This window comes from Rutilus rutilus (assembly GCF_951802725.1).
Source record: "Rutilus rutilus genome assembly, chromosome: 14".
NCBI classification, from domain to species: domain Eukaryota; kingdom Metazoa; phylum Chordata; class Actinopteri; order Cypriniformes; family Leuciscidae; genus Rutilus; species Rutilus rutilus.
In genome coordinates this window covers 24,179,288-24,193,254 of record NC_140219.1, presented here as the reverse complement: position 1 = coordinate 24,193,254, position 13,967 = coordinate 24,179,288, and the positions used below count along the sequence as shown (strand labels likewise).

The following is a 13,967-nucleotide window of genomic DNA, read 5'->3' as shown; positions in this document are numbered from 1 at the left end:
ATGTGTTACTTTACTAGTTACTTGAAAAAGTAATCTGATTACATAACTTAAGTTACTTGTGGAAATGAACGTGTAGAGATTTAATTTAGCATCAGATGTTATGGCACAATAAATATGGTAAGAAGGTCACATAGTTTCTATTTTTAATAATTATAAATAAATAAAAACTAAACTACATTGTTTAACTGTTTAGAAGTAATAATAAAAAATAAACAGACCATTTTAAATCCATTTTAGTTTTGTTCAAAATACTGTCCGAGTATCATATCGTGAGATCAGTATCGAACCGAATCGTGACGAGTGTAGTTTGTTACACAAAAAAAGGATATTTTTATTGACTTTTTTTTTTTACCTCTTTGTTAGCTGAGCCTCACACCCCATAAGAGGGGTGAGACAACCAAGCACATGTTGAAATCACTGAATCACTGCATGAAGTTAAAGCCCAACCCAACATAACAGGCCACTCCTGATTCTATAGGGTCTAAGAGAACATTTTATTAGACATGTTGCAAAAGTTCATGTAAATACATCTGTTTATTTGTATCATATATATCTGTAGGAACAGAAGAGCAAAGTGAAAAGTGCTGCTCAGATACTGATTAGAATTTGAAAACAAGTGTCGCTAAATCTGTACCAGACAATGCTATGCTAAGCAGCTTGAAGCTGGAGATATCATCTGATTTTATTCATGTATTAAGCTTCCACAGAAGAAATGTAAAATATCCTTATCTTCTCTTTTCCCTCTCTTGAATACATATACCTTTGACAGCTGGTAAGACAAGCACAGTTTTAGATTGTACAAATTGAAAGCAGTATATGTTTGGCACAGAAATAACAGATTGCAACCATACAGGTAAGTAGAAATTCCCAGAGTTAACCATGCTCCTGCGCCACAGTTTGACTGAATGAACCATCAGACAGCCAAGGTTAGTTTTACGGATTAGTCTAAAGACCTGATAAAAAAAAAAAAAAAAAAAAAAGGGGTTAAAGAACATACGCCGCTGTACAGAATCCAAAGAATCTGAGAAGTGCTGCAAATATAAATGAAATGGGCCTGAGTTGATGTTTGGTGTAGCTGAGCACGATTGTACTGTATCTGACAATTAAAAACATCTGTTTGTATGAATTCAGAAGGTTATAGGTAATCTGCATCCTTTGTTTTGGTTGTATACAGTGGCATTACTATGTAAGCCAGCGACAATAAAGGAACAGTTACGACACACACACAAAAACAAAACCGACAAAAATGTTTCACATTGCATAATTCCTATATGAATTAACAGGCAAAATTAATAATAAATGGCTTTCTTTAACATGATGAATACATCTTTCTGCAGAACAAACCTAAACCAGCCCCTTTAAAGCATTTACAAGGAGTGAAAGTGCTAGATTTGCATTTCTCGACTGACCGATCAGTGTAAAAAATAAACGTTAGATGCATCTCCATGTCTTATCAATAAGGATCACTTCTACTGATTACAAAGCTGCCAAAAAAAAAAAAAAAAACAGCCGTTATTAAAATTACAAGTGCAAGTGGGTATAAAAGTACAATCAACTATGAAGAAGTCCTAACACAATGGGTGCCAGATGCCTGGTGCGGACGAGTCGAGAGACCGGCTAAAAAGGAAACAAGCTTAAAAAAAAGGCACATATTTTCCCTTTTTCTGTATATATGTAATTCTGGTAACGGCATGACTTGTTTGAAACCAGTGAAGATATGTTGTTGTTATACAAAACGCATTTCATTTTTTCAAACCAAGCTGAAGCCATTATCTCTGTACATATTTTTTGAAATGATTATTTGAAACTGTTATCATCCGAAGTTAAAAAAAGTATGATATCTGAAGATAATCTGACGTAAAATAAACTATATAATCTGTGCATACTGGACTGTAAGTGCTGTGGTGCTGCATTTGCTCCAAAAATAAAAGATGTGAGGAACTCTAAATAGTAAGTGATCTTAGACAATTCGATTTCTTCTACTGATAGTTGATGCTGGGAGTCAAACACCTGAGACGACATGTATGGGGATAACCTGTCTGTGAGATTCACGGTTACGTCATTTCAACAGTTCAGCCATTTGTTAGCCTTTTTAGAACCTCTCTAATTACCCGTCTCTTCCTCCGACTGTATTCTGGTCAATCGTGGAGTTCTGTGCTGGGTTGCATACTGTCCCGCCCCTCACCCTCCCTGCGCCCCCCTATCGCTCTGCCACATCAGGTGGAGTGGGAGTGAGGGGATGGTTTGGATGTTTGGATGTTTAAGGCATTGTCTCCTGCTGCTGGGAGGAGATTCACTTCTGGTGAAAGAGCAGCGCCTTGACACTCCCGGCTTTGAATTTTGGTAACTGATTGCTGATGATCTCCGCAAGCATTTCGGGAAACTCCACGCTGAGGGATTTATTCACAAACGTGAAGAAACAGAAGTTCAGGAGTCCACCCACCATCTGAAGAGACACAGAGATTAGAGAGTTAGAGATTCAAACTTTGTAAACAGCATTTGTAATGCACTCTACTTGTATTTCCGAGTGATAGTATTGGTTAATATTTTTTTTTTATGTCTCGGTTTCATCAAATGAAGAGTTATTTTCGAAGTGGAGGAAGCTGATACATTTTGAAAGAAATTACTACTTTTATTCATCAAGGATGCATGAAAAAAATGTAGCGGTTCTCACAAAAATATTAAGCAGCACAGCTGTTGTTATCAATAAGTGCATTGATAATAAAAATAAATGTCTCTTGAGCAGCAAATCATCATATTAGCATCACATGAATAAATGACATTTTAAAATATTTCAGTTTTTACTGCATTTTTGATCAAATAAATGCAACCTTGGTTTTCTTATCAGACTAATATGTGCTGACGAACGTCACAATGAAAGGCACATCAAAAAATAGGGCCAATTATGAATTCATGTTGTTCATCATCTAAAATGATCACTGATGCAACAAAAAGATAAACAATAGACATTTGCTCTGTGTCAAAACCTAGTGAGTTGCCTCAGCAGCTGCATCATAGGCAAACTCGGTTTCAAAAAGCAAGCATAAATATGACATGCTGCCTATTATATAATGATACCTCTTCTAAGGTAGCATAGCATATGTACTTTGCAGTGAAGCAAATCCCAAAAGGCATTAGCAAAAATTCTATATTAGTCCATCTCGGTTCGGATGCTGCCTTAGAAGGCTCACTAGGGTTTGGAGCAGAGCCATATTTTCCATGTGCATTATTTAGAATAAACTGCATTACATCGTGCATGGAGTCCAGTAGCTTAGTGAGCTGATAGAATCGTTGCCAGTTCTGGCTGGAGTTCTCCTCTCTCTTCACAATGGCCTTGCCCAGTTCTTTAATGTAAGACATTCGTAGCTCATCAAACACTGACTGGCTCTTCAAACCATCCTTCGGTACTGAGAAACCACAGAAACACAAAAAGGTACAATGATGTTGCTTTGTTAAGCTCATTTGACACCAAGTGAATACATCTTTTTTTTCTCAGGGAACCTGAAACCATATATATTATGGATCAATGGCTTCTAAAGCAGCTCACCTGTGCTCAGGAGAAGAAGGACTTTCATGCACAGGTACTCCTCATTAGACACTTGCAGTCTCACAAACTCACTGGAGATCTTCAGCATCTGTTCACACTGATCATTCATGTAGGGCAACTTCATCCTCTCTCTGTGGACAGAGACAAATAACTCTTGTTTGTGCTTATATGGGTAGTTAAACTTCCAAAGTAAAAGACGTTACTATAAAACGAATAGTGCGTATTGCTTTGTTAAAGCACATGGGCTGTTAAATCAGATACATACTCATTGATCACTAGGTCCGGTGCGAAACACAGCATGTTTCCATTACACTGCTGGTATGATCTCCAACCTAGTCCAAAAGACATGAGGAACAGCCAGGAACTTTGCAGGAGGGTCATCTGATCGTCCAGGTGAAGGTTCCGGAAGCCTAAAAAGGGCAAAATAGAGGTTTTTAGTATGTTCTGTGATCTTCCACAGGACTTTCTGAAGACATCCTAAGTTGTACCTGGCAGAGCTTTGGCCCATTTGACCGCAGAGATGACTTGCCGGCCGCCCAGCCTGTTCAGAGTGGTCATGAGGCGGGTGGACGTGTCGGGTATGGTGCCGTCGTATCCGGCATAGATGGTGTCCGGCTCGATGGCCTTTAGTAGAGACAGCATGGTGGGCACCAGCTGAGGCATGGGTTTGGGTACCAGTGCCCGGGCCTCGGGCAGTGGGGGAAGACTGCGCTCTGGAATCGTCGGCTGCTGGATTACCTTGCCTGTTTGACGCCCCTTCTTGGTTTTACGGGCTGAGCAGTGAATGAGGAAAGTTTAGAACAGTCAGTTCTCAAACTTGATGCATTTCCCTTGATTAAACTTTACATTTGTTATAAATCTAGACTGACATTTGGGTACACACTGGTATAATTATGTAATAAGTGCAACATTTCATGTTACCCTCTAGGTTCATGCCTGCCATGAGGCATTTGCGGAAACGACAGGCAGGGCAGTTCTTCCGGCGGATTTTGTCAATGATGCAATCGTTCCGTCCAGCGCACAGGTAATTGTGTTGCCCTATGACAATCAAGTGTAGTGTGGATTAGACAGGATTTCAAAAATCCCTCATCATGCACAGGAGCTGTCAAACCCCGTTCTAAAACCCACTGCATGAATTTGCTGCTTTTTTTAAATGAACCAATATGCACAATGAACATTTCGGCCCCTAAAATATATGCTAGCCTAATTAACAGAAAATCCTTTTCAAGTTATTTGTCTGCATATTATCCAAATGCATTTCCTCTGTCAAGCAGAGACACATTTCAACACCCCCACAGAATAAAAGGCGCTTTGACCGATGAATGACACAGTATGAGTCACTTGAGATAGACATGCAGTGAGAAGTCAGATCATGCTGGAAGGACGAGGTCTCTAACTCTACCTAATCAGGTAAAGGAGGAAAGAACCAAAGAATATCACATATTTTTGTTTACCACCACTGATTTTGTCTTGATCACCACCAGCCTTAAGCTTGTATGGAAAAGTAACGTGCTTCATTGTATTGCATGTGTAATTGTAGTGTTCTTAAACTATTTAAAATAAAACGTGAGTATACTTTCACGACTGTTTCTTAACACACTTACGTACACTTTTACATTTTGAATTGTGTTTAAATAATCTTTTGTTGTGCTTTAAAAATGTACATATTAAAGCACATGTAAAATACTCACTGTAGTGTATTTCATTTTAAAGTTTTAAATGTGCTAAAATGCAACTTAATCATTACAAATTTATAAGTACAAATATATTTAAATACATGACGTGGACATTTCAATATAAATGAGATTAAGGTATATTTTAGTTGACCCTAAATGCTCGTCAGCACATTCGGCCAGGGGTGGGCGATATACCAGTAGACAATTAACCGGTAGAAATCCCCACCCCTGTTCTCTTCCTTCACAAAAGCATGTAACCAATCCAGTCAACGTGCAACATATCATTATTTCTAAGGATTTTTCGAACAGGTGAACGGGAACATGGTTTGATAATGTAGTCAAGTCAAGGCTTTAATATATTGGCCAAATTTTCTTATTGGGCCAATAATGATAACATTATAAATTAACAAATATCGTCTGATACCGATATATCGTGCATCCCTAGTATCAACTGAGGGTGCTCTTGCTTTCTTTTGAGGGTGCTTAGCAGAAAGAAAACGCATGTGAATCAGTATATTGAAACCCTGCTGTCGTCTGTGTCATTAATGTTCTGAGAAAATCTCTCACTGCTCTTGACTGTATCACTTTTCAAACTTTAATAAGAATAAATGCACATTTTATTTACACAGTGATGCAGTGTTATGCAGTGTTTTTTTATATACATTTGATCACTTTATAAAAATTCTGTAGTATCTCTTATTTCTAGTTCTTATTTCATTTTTTAGGTAGGTCTATTAAATTTGTTTCTGTTCTGTCGTAGTTTGCTTTACTATATGCTTGTAATTAGTTTCCTTTAGTTTTTATCACTGTTTACTTGTCTTCAGTAAGCTTGAGTTTTTTTTTTTTTTACTTAGACCAGCATTAGTTTTGTAACAATAAATTGAAATTTATGACAAGAATTATGAAATTTTTATATCATAACCTCATTTAACCCTTTAGAACCGGCTACCAGCAAGCTGTATTCATTTGACCTTAACTCTTCAACCGTTTGCACTATCAAAATCATTCAAATTGCCCCTGACAGTAGACAACATACGCTTTTTGGCAATATACGGCTTATTACGGTAATTTCATGCTTTCCGTCAGCAAATGACAGCAGCTTTCTGGCAGAGCGGGAAGCGCGGCAGGTTAGAGTGTTTTGGATTGCATAAAATAATAAAAGAGGGGATTGGGATGATTTTTAATGAAACTTGGGAGGCGGATGGGCGTTACTCTTTCACGTATCTTAGCATGTGGTGTGCGCATGTATATGTGTGCGTGCCTGGTATGAATTGCATGCATTTGTATGTGTGCGCGTGTATGAAAAAAAGTGTCCTAAATGAAAACTGTGCAACCCAATGTCACAAAAAAAGACTTGTATATATGTATTATAGTTCATTTTTCAACTTAAAAGTGTTAGTTCCTTTCGTTCGTGATTTTTCTGTTTTTTTCTAAATCAAAATCAGTAAATTTATTCTCTTTTTTTTCCTTTTTCTATTTAAATTCTATTTACAAACTCACCACACACCACAATAATGGTCAATAACTGTAATTTGTTGAAAGTTAATCTTTTTCTGAAAAAGATGACACCTTGCACATGAAGATAGCACATTGTTTTAGAATTTTACAGTAAAAAAAAAAAATTCAAAACATGTGGAAAACACCTATTTTAGCTTCAGGTTCTAAAGGGTTAAAGCAAGTAACTATGAATGACTACCGTCGGTGTATGAATGAGAGAGTGAATGGGTGAATGTGAGGCTATGTAAAGCGCTTTGGTGGCCATAGGTCTGTGAAAGCGCTATATAAATGCAGTCCATTTACCATTTAACTAAAACATGATTTGTATCGTTATCGTGAAAAATAAATAAATAATCATATCATGACAAAATTACTCGTATCGTAATAATATTTTGGTCATACTGCCCACCCCTATATTCAGTAGTACACTTTAACCATATTTCAAAGACAATATTAGTAATTATAACATTACATATGCTTATACAAGTCCTACTTAAGTGGTTTAAAAGGCTCAGCTGGTTGCTTGTAATATAATTTAAATTAGAATACATTTTAATTACATTTAAATATTTGCAATATATGCACAAAACATTACATTCAGTGTTTCTGTAATAAGTACTCTTTTTAAAAGTAAGTTAAAGTGCATGCACAATAAATACAGCAATGGATGCCCACAGATATAAAACAAGGATACAGGTGTATCAGGCCTTCCTCACCTTCAACTGCTCTCTTAAAGAAGACTTTACAGCTTCCACAGGTGAGGACTCCATAATGGCAGCCCGAAGCTTCATCCGAGCACACCAGACAGATCTTGTGTACGCCGGTGCTGGACTTTCCAACAGCCGAGGTTGTGGCAGTGCTGTCTTCAGGCCTGAAACACACAGAACACATGTCTATTAATGTACAGGAGAAATATTGTTCAAAGATGTTAAATAATAATTAATTAACATTGTTCAATGGGAATGACAAGAACCAATCATCAGCTATTCAAATGTATTCATTCATCACTGAAAACATGATTCTGAAAACAACACTGAAAACTAAATTTTCACTGAAATATCTTTATCACAAGAAGTTAGAAGCCAGTGCAATGATTGCGAAACATAAAAAAAGGATGTTAGACTGGCCACCAGGGGGCGACGGCTGAATGTAGCCAAAACACTTAGCACTGCTCCACCTCCACACTGGCTGCATGAAGACGCATTTGCAACGCCTACACGCATTCGGCGTGAGAAAAACACAGAATACAAGTAGGCCTTCACAGTGTAGTAGAAATAAAATAAACGGTGGCTTGCATGCAAATCCATCAAGTGAAGCAAAGCAAAAAAGAGGAGAGTACAGTTGCATATCCTCTTTAGACAGCACGAACATGTTTCCATGCAAGAACAGATAACATCTGCTTTTATAACATCAGCACTCAGCGATGTAGCTCAGTGCACAAATGCCACATTATTAACAGCTATGGTATCATTATGATTTACTGCGTAGAAAATGATACAGGCTATAATTACACAGGAGCATACCTAAGACCCAACTGGTACAGATTTTGTGAGATCATTTGGACTACAGTTGATATATTTGCATGACGATGAGTGGCCAGGACTGCTTTATTGTATTCACACGTGAGAGAAACCAAGATGCATGGAGTAATGTGAAGATACAGAACGAGACGTGTCCCAAACAAGTTATGACGAGGCAGATCACGTTTGGCACAAAGCGAAACTGGCGAAACTTATTTAGTTTACCGTTGTTAAGCAATGTCACAGCTTGCAGCATTAATACAGGACCCAGCTGATACGTATGTAATATTAGTTTTGCTGATTGAAGTCTATGATTCACGTTACATAATGTGAAGTTGGTTGTGCACAGATGCCTGACTTATTGCTTTGTTATCAATAATCTTATCTTTTGGTTTGTGTCCATCAAGTTCCAAATAAATAATAAAATAAGATACCTGTCATTTAAGTAATTTATTGATATTACTTACTAGACGTACTACATGGTTGTGCAATATATAAAGTACACTCACATCTACTCTTTATCATGATGCATTTTATTGCCCTTAAAAAAGGTGTTTTTAAAAAAACTTTATTGAGCTAGTGTTTACAGTTAGGCTACATTTAATAGCATTGAGTTGTGTCTTTCAGGCTTAGCCTGTTCTCTATAACTTGGAAAACAGGTTAATAATAGGTTTTGCTGGTGGCAACACAGACCAAATGCAGCCCTGAGAATCATTTCGATGAAAGTTCTCACAAAATATGGTTATTCTGGATCTGGTTTTTGAAAGTTTTTGAAGAGCCCTGCTCTATTCAGTGGGTGAGCATTACAGAAAAGCTGTGTCAAGTACCACCACCTGTAACAGGAAGCCAAATGATGATGAGATGTTGGATTATTAGGGTTTATGTGGAGCTACATTAGATTTCTGAAGGGGAAAAAAAAACCTATTAAAGTCACAATAAAACAGAAGCAGTGACAGATTTTTTCCTCTGTTCTGAGAAGTAAATGTGAGTGAAACAGATTATAATGTTTGTTTTATTTTTTATTGTGGCCCAGAGATTTGGTGGGGGTTCTGTCTGTGCAACAGTTGTTGATTGGATGATGAGACGTGGGCGTGGCCTCAAACGCGACGGCAGATGAACGTGAGTTTGCAAGGATGGGTTCGAGTGACTAAATGATTGGAAAAGTCATGCATGCATCACCAGACAGAAGTCTGTCGTTTTCTATGGAAGATCCAGTTATAACATTCTCGATTAAACATTACAAGCAGTGTTTCCCAGTAATTACCTACACTCTAGTTTGTCCGCCGCCACTGTCTAATCTGTCCCGCCACAGTTTCATAATGAACCAATTTTTTTTTTACACTTTTTTTCTTTGGCAATGTATTTATCAAAAATGCTTGCGAAAGCGCAATAAGGCGTAGTGCTCTTACCAACCTGTGATTTAATTAAAGAAGTCTGTTTTGCTGCATGTTTCAAAAGGGAGTGCACACTTTGCTCGTGCGATCAGCTCGTGATCTAGTGATTTCAGTGTCTCAGAATGGCTCAGTTCACAGTGAATGCAGCAACTCTCTGCATAAGCTGTCCATTTAAAGGGTTAGTTCACCCAAAAATGAAAATTCTGTCAGTAATTACTCACCCTCATGTTGTTCCAACCATGTAAGTCTTTCGTTCATCTTCGGAACACAAATTAAGATATTTTTGATGAAATCTGACAGCTGTCTCACTCCTCCATAGGCTTTCAGAGGGACCGAAACTCGCCGGCCCAGAATAGTTATTAAAAACATTGTTAAAGGGGTCATATAATGCCATTTTTGTACAAGCTAATATGATTCTTTAGGGTCTAAATTAAAAGTTTGTAATATACTTTAATTAAAAATTCTCATTTGTATTGTAAGAAAACACTAATTTTACCTGGTCAAAAACAGCTCTGTTTTCAGCACGCCATTTAAGTGCATGTGTCTTTAAATGATAATGAGCTTTGCTCACCCCGCCCCTCTGTTCTGTGGGTACACCGTATTAGACATTCTCTGACCGTATCTAACACAATAACCACGTGTTATTCGTTATAAACGTGGGATTATGAATTATATTGAGAACGTCGTACATAGAAAACATGCCGTAATGTAGCCTGAGTGTAAACCTTAGACGCATTCATCGTGAAGCCTGCAGCAAGGTTTGCAAATTTCGCAAAGATTAATATAAATACTAATATAAAGGTTAATAAAACATTACACTCACATCTTCTGGAGGTTCAGCAGGAACACGTTGGTACCGATCCGTTTTTTCTCGTTTGTGAAGCTGTCTGGTGTGAAATGATTCGCGCAAACATGAAAGCACAGACGATCGTGGGGAATCCCCGTGAGGGAATCCCCGCGTCAATCCTTTGGGCATATTGCTTCAAAAACAAAACTCAGCCACTGCTTCTTCAACGGCTCGGATTTAGGAACATCCAAATGACTGCTGTGTTCCTTATTACATCTAAGAACAGAACACCACAATCGCTTAGACGCCATTCTACTCCAGCATATCAACAATGGCGGACTACTATGACGACGGCTGTCACAGCTTGCTCAGGGCGGGTCTTGTGTTGAAACACGGCTGTCAATCACAATAGCGGGAGGGGCGTACGATCTTATGACGTCACAATATCGAACGGCTTGATTTCAGAGATGGTCAAACATATAAGGAGATTAAAACAAAACCACTGGATGGATTTTTATCATGATAGGATGGTTGTGTACAGGCACTGCCAACAGACATTTCAGTGCAATCAACTTGTAAAAGTGCATGTACCATTATATGACCCCTTTAAAATAGTCCAAGTGACTACAGTGGCTACGTGACTACGACTACGAGAGTTCACGGGAGCGCCAGGACGCATGCGCGAGAACTGAGATTACGGTGTTCTTCTTCTACTACTAACTTACTTGTTACTGGCTGCTCACTCCTTGGGAGTATTACCGCCATCTACTGTACAAGATGACATCCCGACATCATCGAGACCTAAATCACAATAAGTGTCGAATTCAATAGCTTACATACAGCGCTATCATCTTAGCTCTGCTTATAAACAGACCATTTTGCGCTTCCGGCAATGTCGGGACGTCATCTTGTACAGTAGATGGCGGTAATACTCCCAAGGAGTGAGCAGCCAGTAACAAGTAGTAGTAGAAGAAGAACGCCGTAATCTCAGTTCTTGCGCATGCGTCCTGGCGCTCCCGTGAACTCTCGTCAGAGGCCCACATTGAAGAACACTAATAGTTGGATAAAGTCGTTATTTTTGTTGTTTTTCCGCACAAAAAGTATTGTCGTCGCATGATAAACTTAATGTATAGCCACTGTAGTCACTTGGACTATTTTAACGATGTTTTTAATAACTATTCTGGGCCGGCGAGTTTCGGTCCCTCTGAAAGCCTATGGAGGAGTGAGACAGCTGTCAGATTTCATCAAAAATATCTTAATTTGTGATCCGAAGATGAACGAAAGACTTACATGGTTGGAACAACATGAGGGTGAGTAATTACTGACAGAATTTTCATTTTTGAAAATGAAAATTTTACATGCATTACATGCATGTTACCTTTAACATGCATTTTGGGAATGCAACAGGTTCCAGTTATGAATTATTTTCACATTTTCATAATTCACAACATTTTTGTGGACATATGATTTAGGGCTGTCAAAATTGCTAAAAAATGACGTTCAAATATTCCCTCTAAAAAAACACATATATTCGAACTATTCGAACATCTGGTTGCGCATTTTGTCAATGACGCGCATTACGTCAATAACAGGACAAATTAATACAAAGAGACATAACTACTTGTATAGGTAGTTTATTTAAGTTTAAACATATTTGACAACGTATTACCTACACAAAAACAAGTAAATCAACTAATGGCCAAGACCGCCGTGTTTTTCCACATTCGAATATTAATTTTCACCTTCGAAATTCTGTTTTTTTAAAACTATTCGAATATATATTCGAATTTAGAATATTCGTTGACAGCCCTAATATGATTACAGCCTTTCACTAGATCTGTAATGTATGGAGACTCATTTGTAAAAATGTTTCACAGAAACAGCAGTTTTCTGCTAAAATAAAAGCTCAGCTGCTGTTTCCTTCCAAAATAAAAGCTCAAGGGTTTATCTCTTGCAAGTGAAGAAATAAAGACAAAGGTATTGTAATTTCCCTACTATAGTGTGAAGTAAAATATACTTACTATGAAACAATCATCTTTCATTTAAATTGATTTTAAAGTGCATTTATTTTACAAAATATGGCCACACTTTAGATTAGGGCCCAATTCTCACTATTGACTAACTATTAACTATGACTTTTGCCTCAATAAACTTCTAAATGCTGCTTATGAATAGTTAGTAAGGTAGTTGTTAAGTTTAGGTGTTGAGTAGGATTCATTAAGAATATACATTATATTCTTATTTTTTTATTAAAGAATTTATAAATTCTGTTTACAAAGAATATATGTGCTTTAAAAATATTAATTAACAGCCAATATCCTAGTAATATGCATGCTAATATGCAACTAGTTAATAGTTAGTATTGGACCCTAAACTAAAGTGGCACTCAAATATTAGGCTACTGCTTTAGGGATACTACTAATAATAAAAGTAGTATTATTATATTCAAATTTTTTGTCTTTCTGCAACATCAGTGTGAATGTAATGTAGACTGAGACGCTTTATCACAACTACAAACAGGTTTGAGTCCACTTTATTGGACTTTAATACTTTAATAGTCAATACTTAAGTATATAAAAAATACTTTTTTACTCTGCTCAATTTGCACACCGAACATGGGTAGGGAGGGAGCTCTTAATTTTGAACTGTATTTAACTTTCAAAAACATGCATGGATGAATAGTTTACTAAGATCTATAACATGCATTTAGAAAATAGAGGGTGAATTTTCATTTCATGCCAAAGTCAAACAGCCTGACCTTGCAACAATGGGAAAGAATATGTATTTGCAAATGATGAGACATCTGTGGCTAAAATCCCACTCTCTCCATCTTCTGTTTACTTATTTATAGACTGCAGTTGATGTCCACAAAACACGTGACTTCCTCCACATTACATATCTATCTAATGACGTGTTGATCGATCTCTTCAGGCCCGGCCATCTAGTGATCACAGTGGGCTGACAACCTCACATTAAAGTCGTTTATGGGGCAACTTTTTAATTGTCGGATGCTAGATTAGTCTATTTGATTTAATACCTTCATTATGCCTTAAATGGAACATAATGACATTTTGCAAAAGTTCATGAGTTTTAATCGCCCGTTTATTTGTCGGAAATGCCTAATTCTTGGCTAAAGTCTTTAGTCTCCCAGGATCGGAGAGCAAAAGCAGCAATAAAAAAAGGGAAATGGCTCTTACCCTGAGGAGAAACGCATGAAAACAGAAAGAGGAAGTTCAGCGTGCCATCGCCTGCTTCTGACATTCTTTTCAAAGCCTTTTCTTTTTTAATAAGTTCTGATAAGATTACTGCCTCATGGATACAAACACACTGCATTTTAAACGCAACGATTCTTAAAATAAAACTACCACCACATGATAAATTGTTCTATTATTATATAATCACGACACGAGAAGCACCATCTTTTTTTTCCTTTTTTGCAGATGACTCTGAAACCAGTCTAACCACATTGGTTTGCTCAACCCGACATACAGTTACATGATCTGAATTCTCAAAAGAAATGTCACGCACCAAGAGGAAAATGTTCGA

The 13,967-nt window shown here is 37.4% G+C and overlaps 1 protein-coding gene across 1 annotated transcript in view; it reads right to left on the bottom strand.

Moving 5' to 3' along the window:
• Positions 1–470: 470 nt before the first annotated feature.
• Positions 471–13,967, bottom strand: part of nr3c1 (nuclear receptor subfamily 3, group C, member 1 (glucocorticoid receptor)) — a 30,092-nt gene continuing 16,595 nt past the window's right edge. Inside the window, exons 3-9 of the mRNA XM_084429925.1 lie at positions 7,437–7,591; positions 4,469–4,585; positions 4,036–4,320; positions 3,813–3,957; positions 3,548–3,678; positions 3,250–3,407; positions 471–2,446 (exon numbers count right to left, since the gene is read on the bottom strand). Of these exons, the coding sequence (XP_084286051.1) occupies positions 2,294–2,446; positions 3,250–3,407; positions 3,548–3,678; positions 3,813–3,957; positions 4,036–4,320; positions 4,469–4,585; positions 7,437–7,591 (1,144 nt within the window). The 3' untranslated portion in view covers positions 471–2,293. The remainder of the gene's footprint in view (positions 2,447–3,249; positions 3,408–3,547; positions 3,679–3,812; positions 3,958–4,035; positions 4,321–4,468; positions 4,586–7,436; positions 7,592–13,967) is intronic.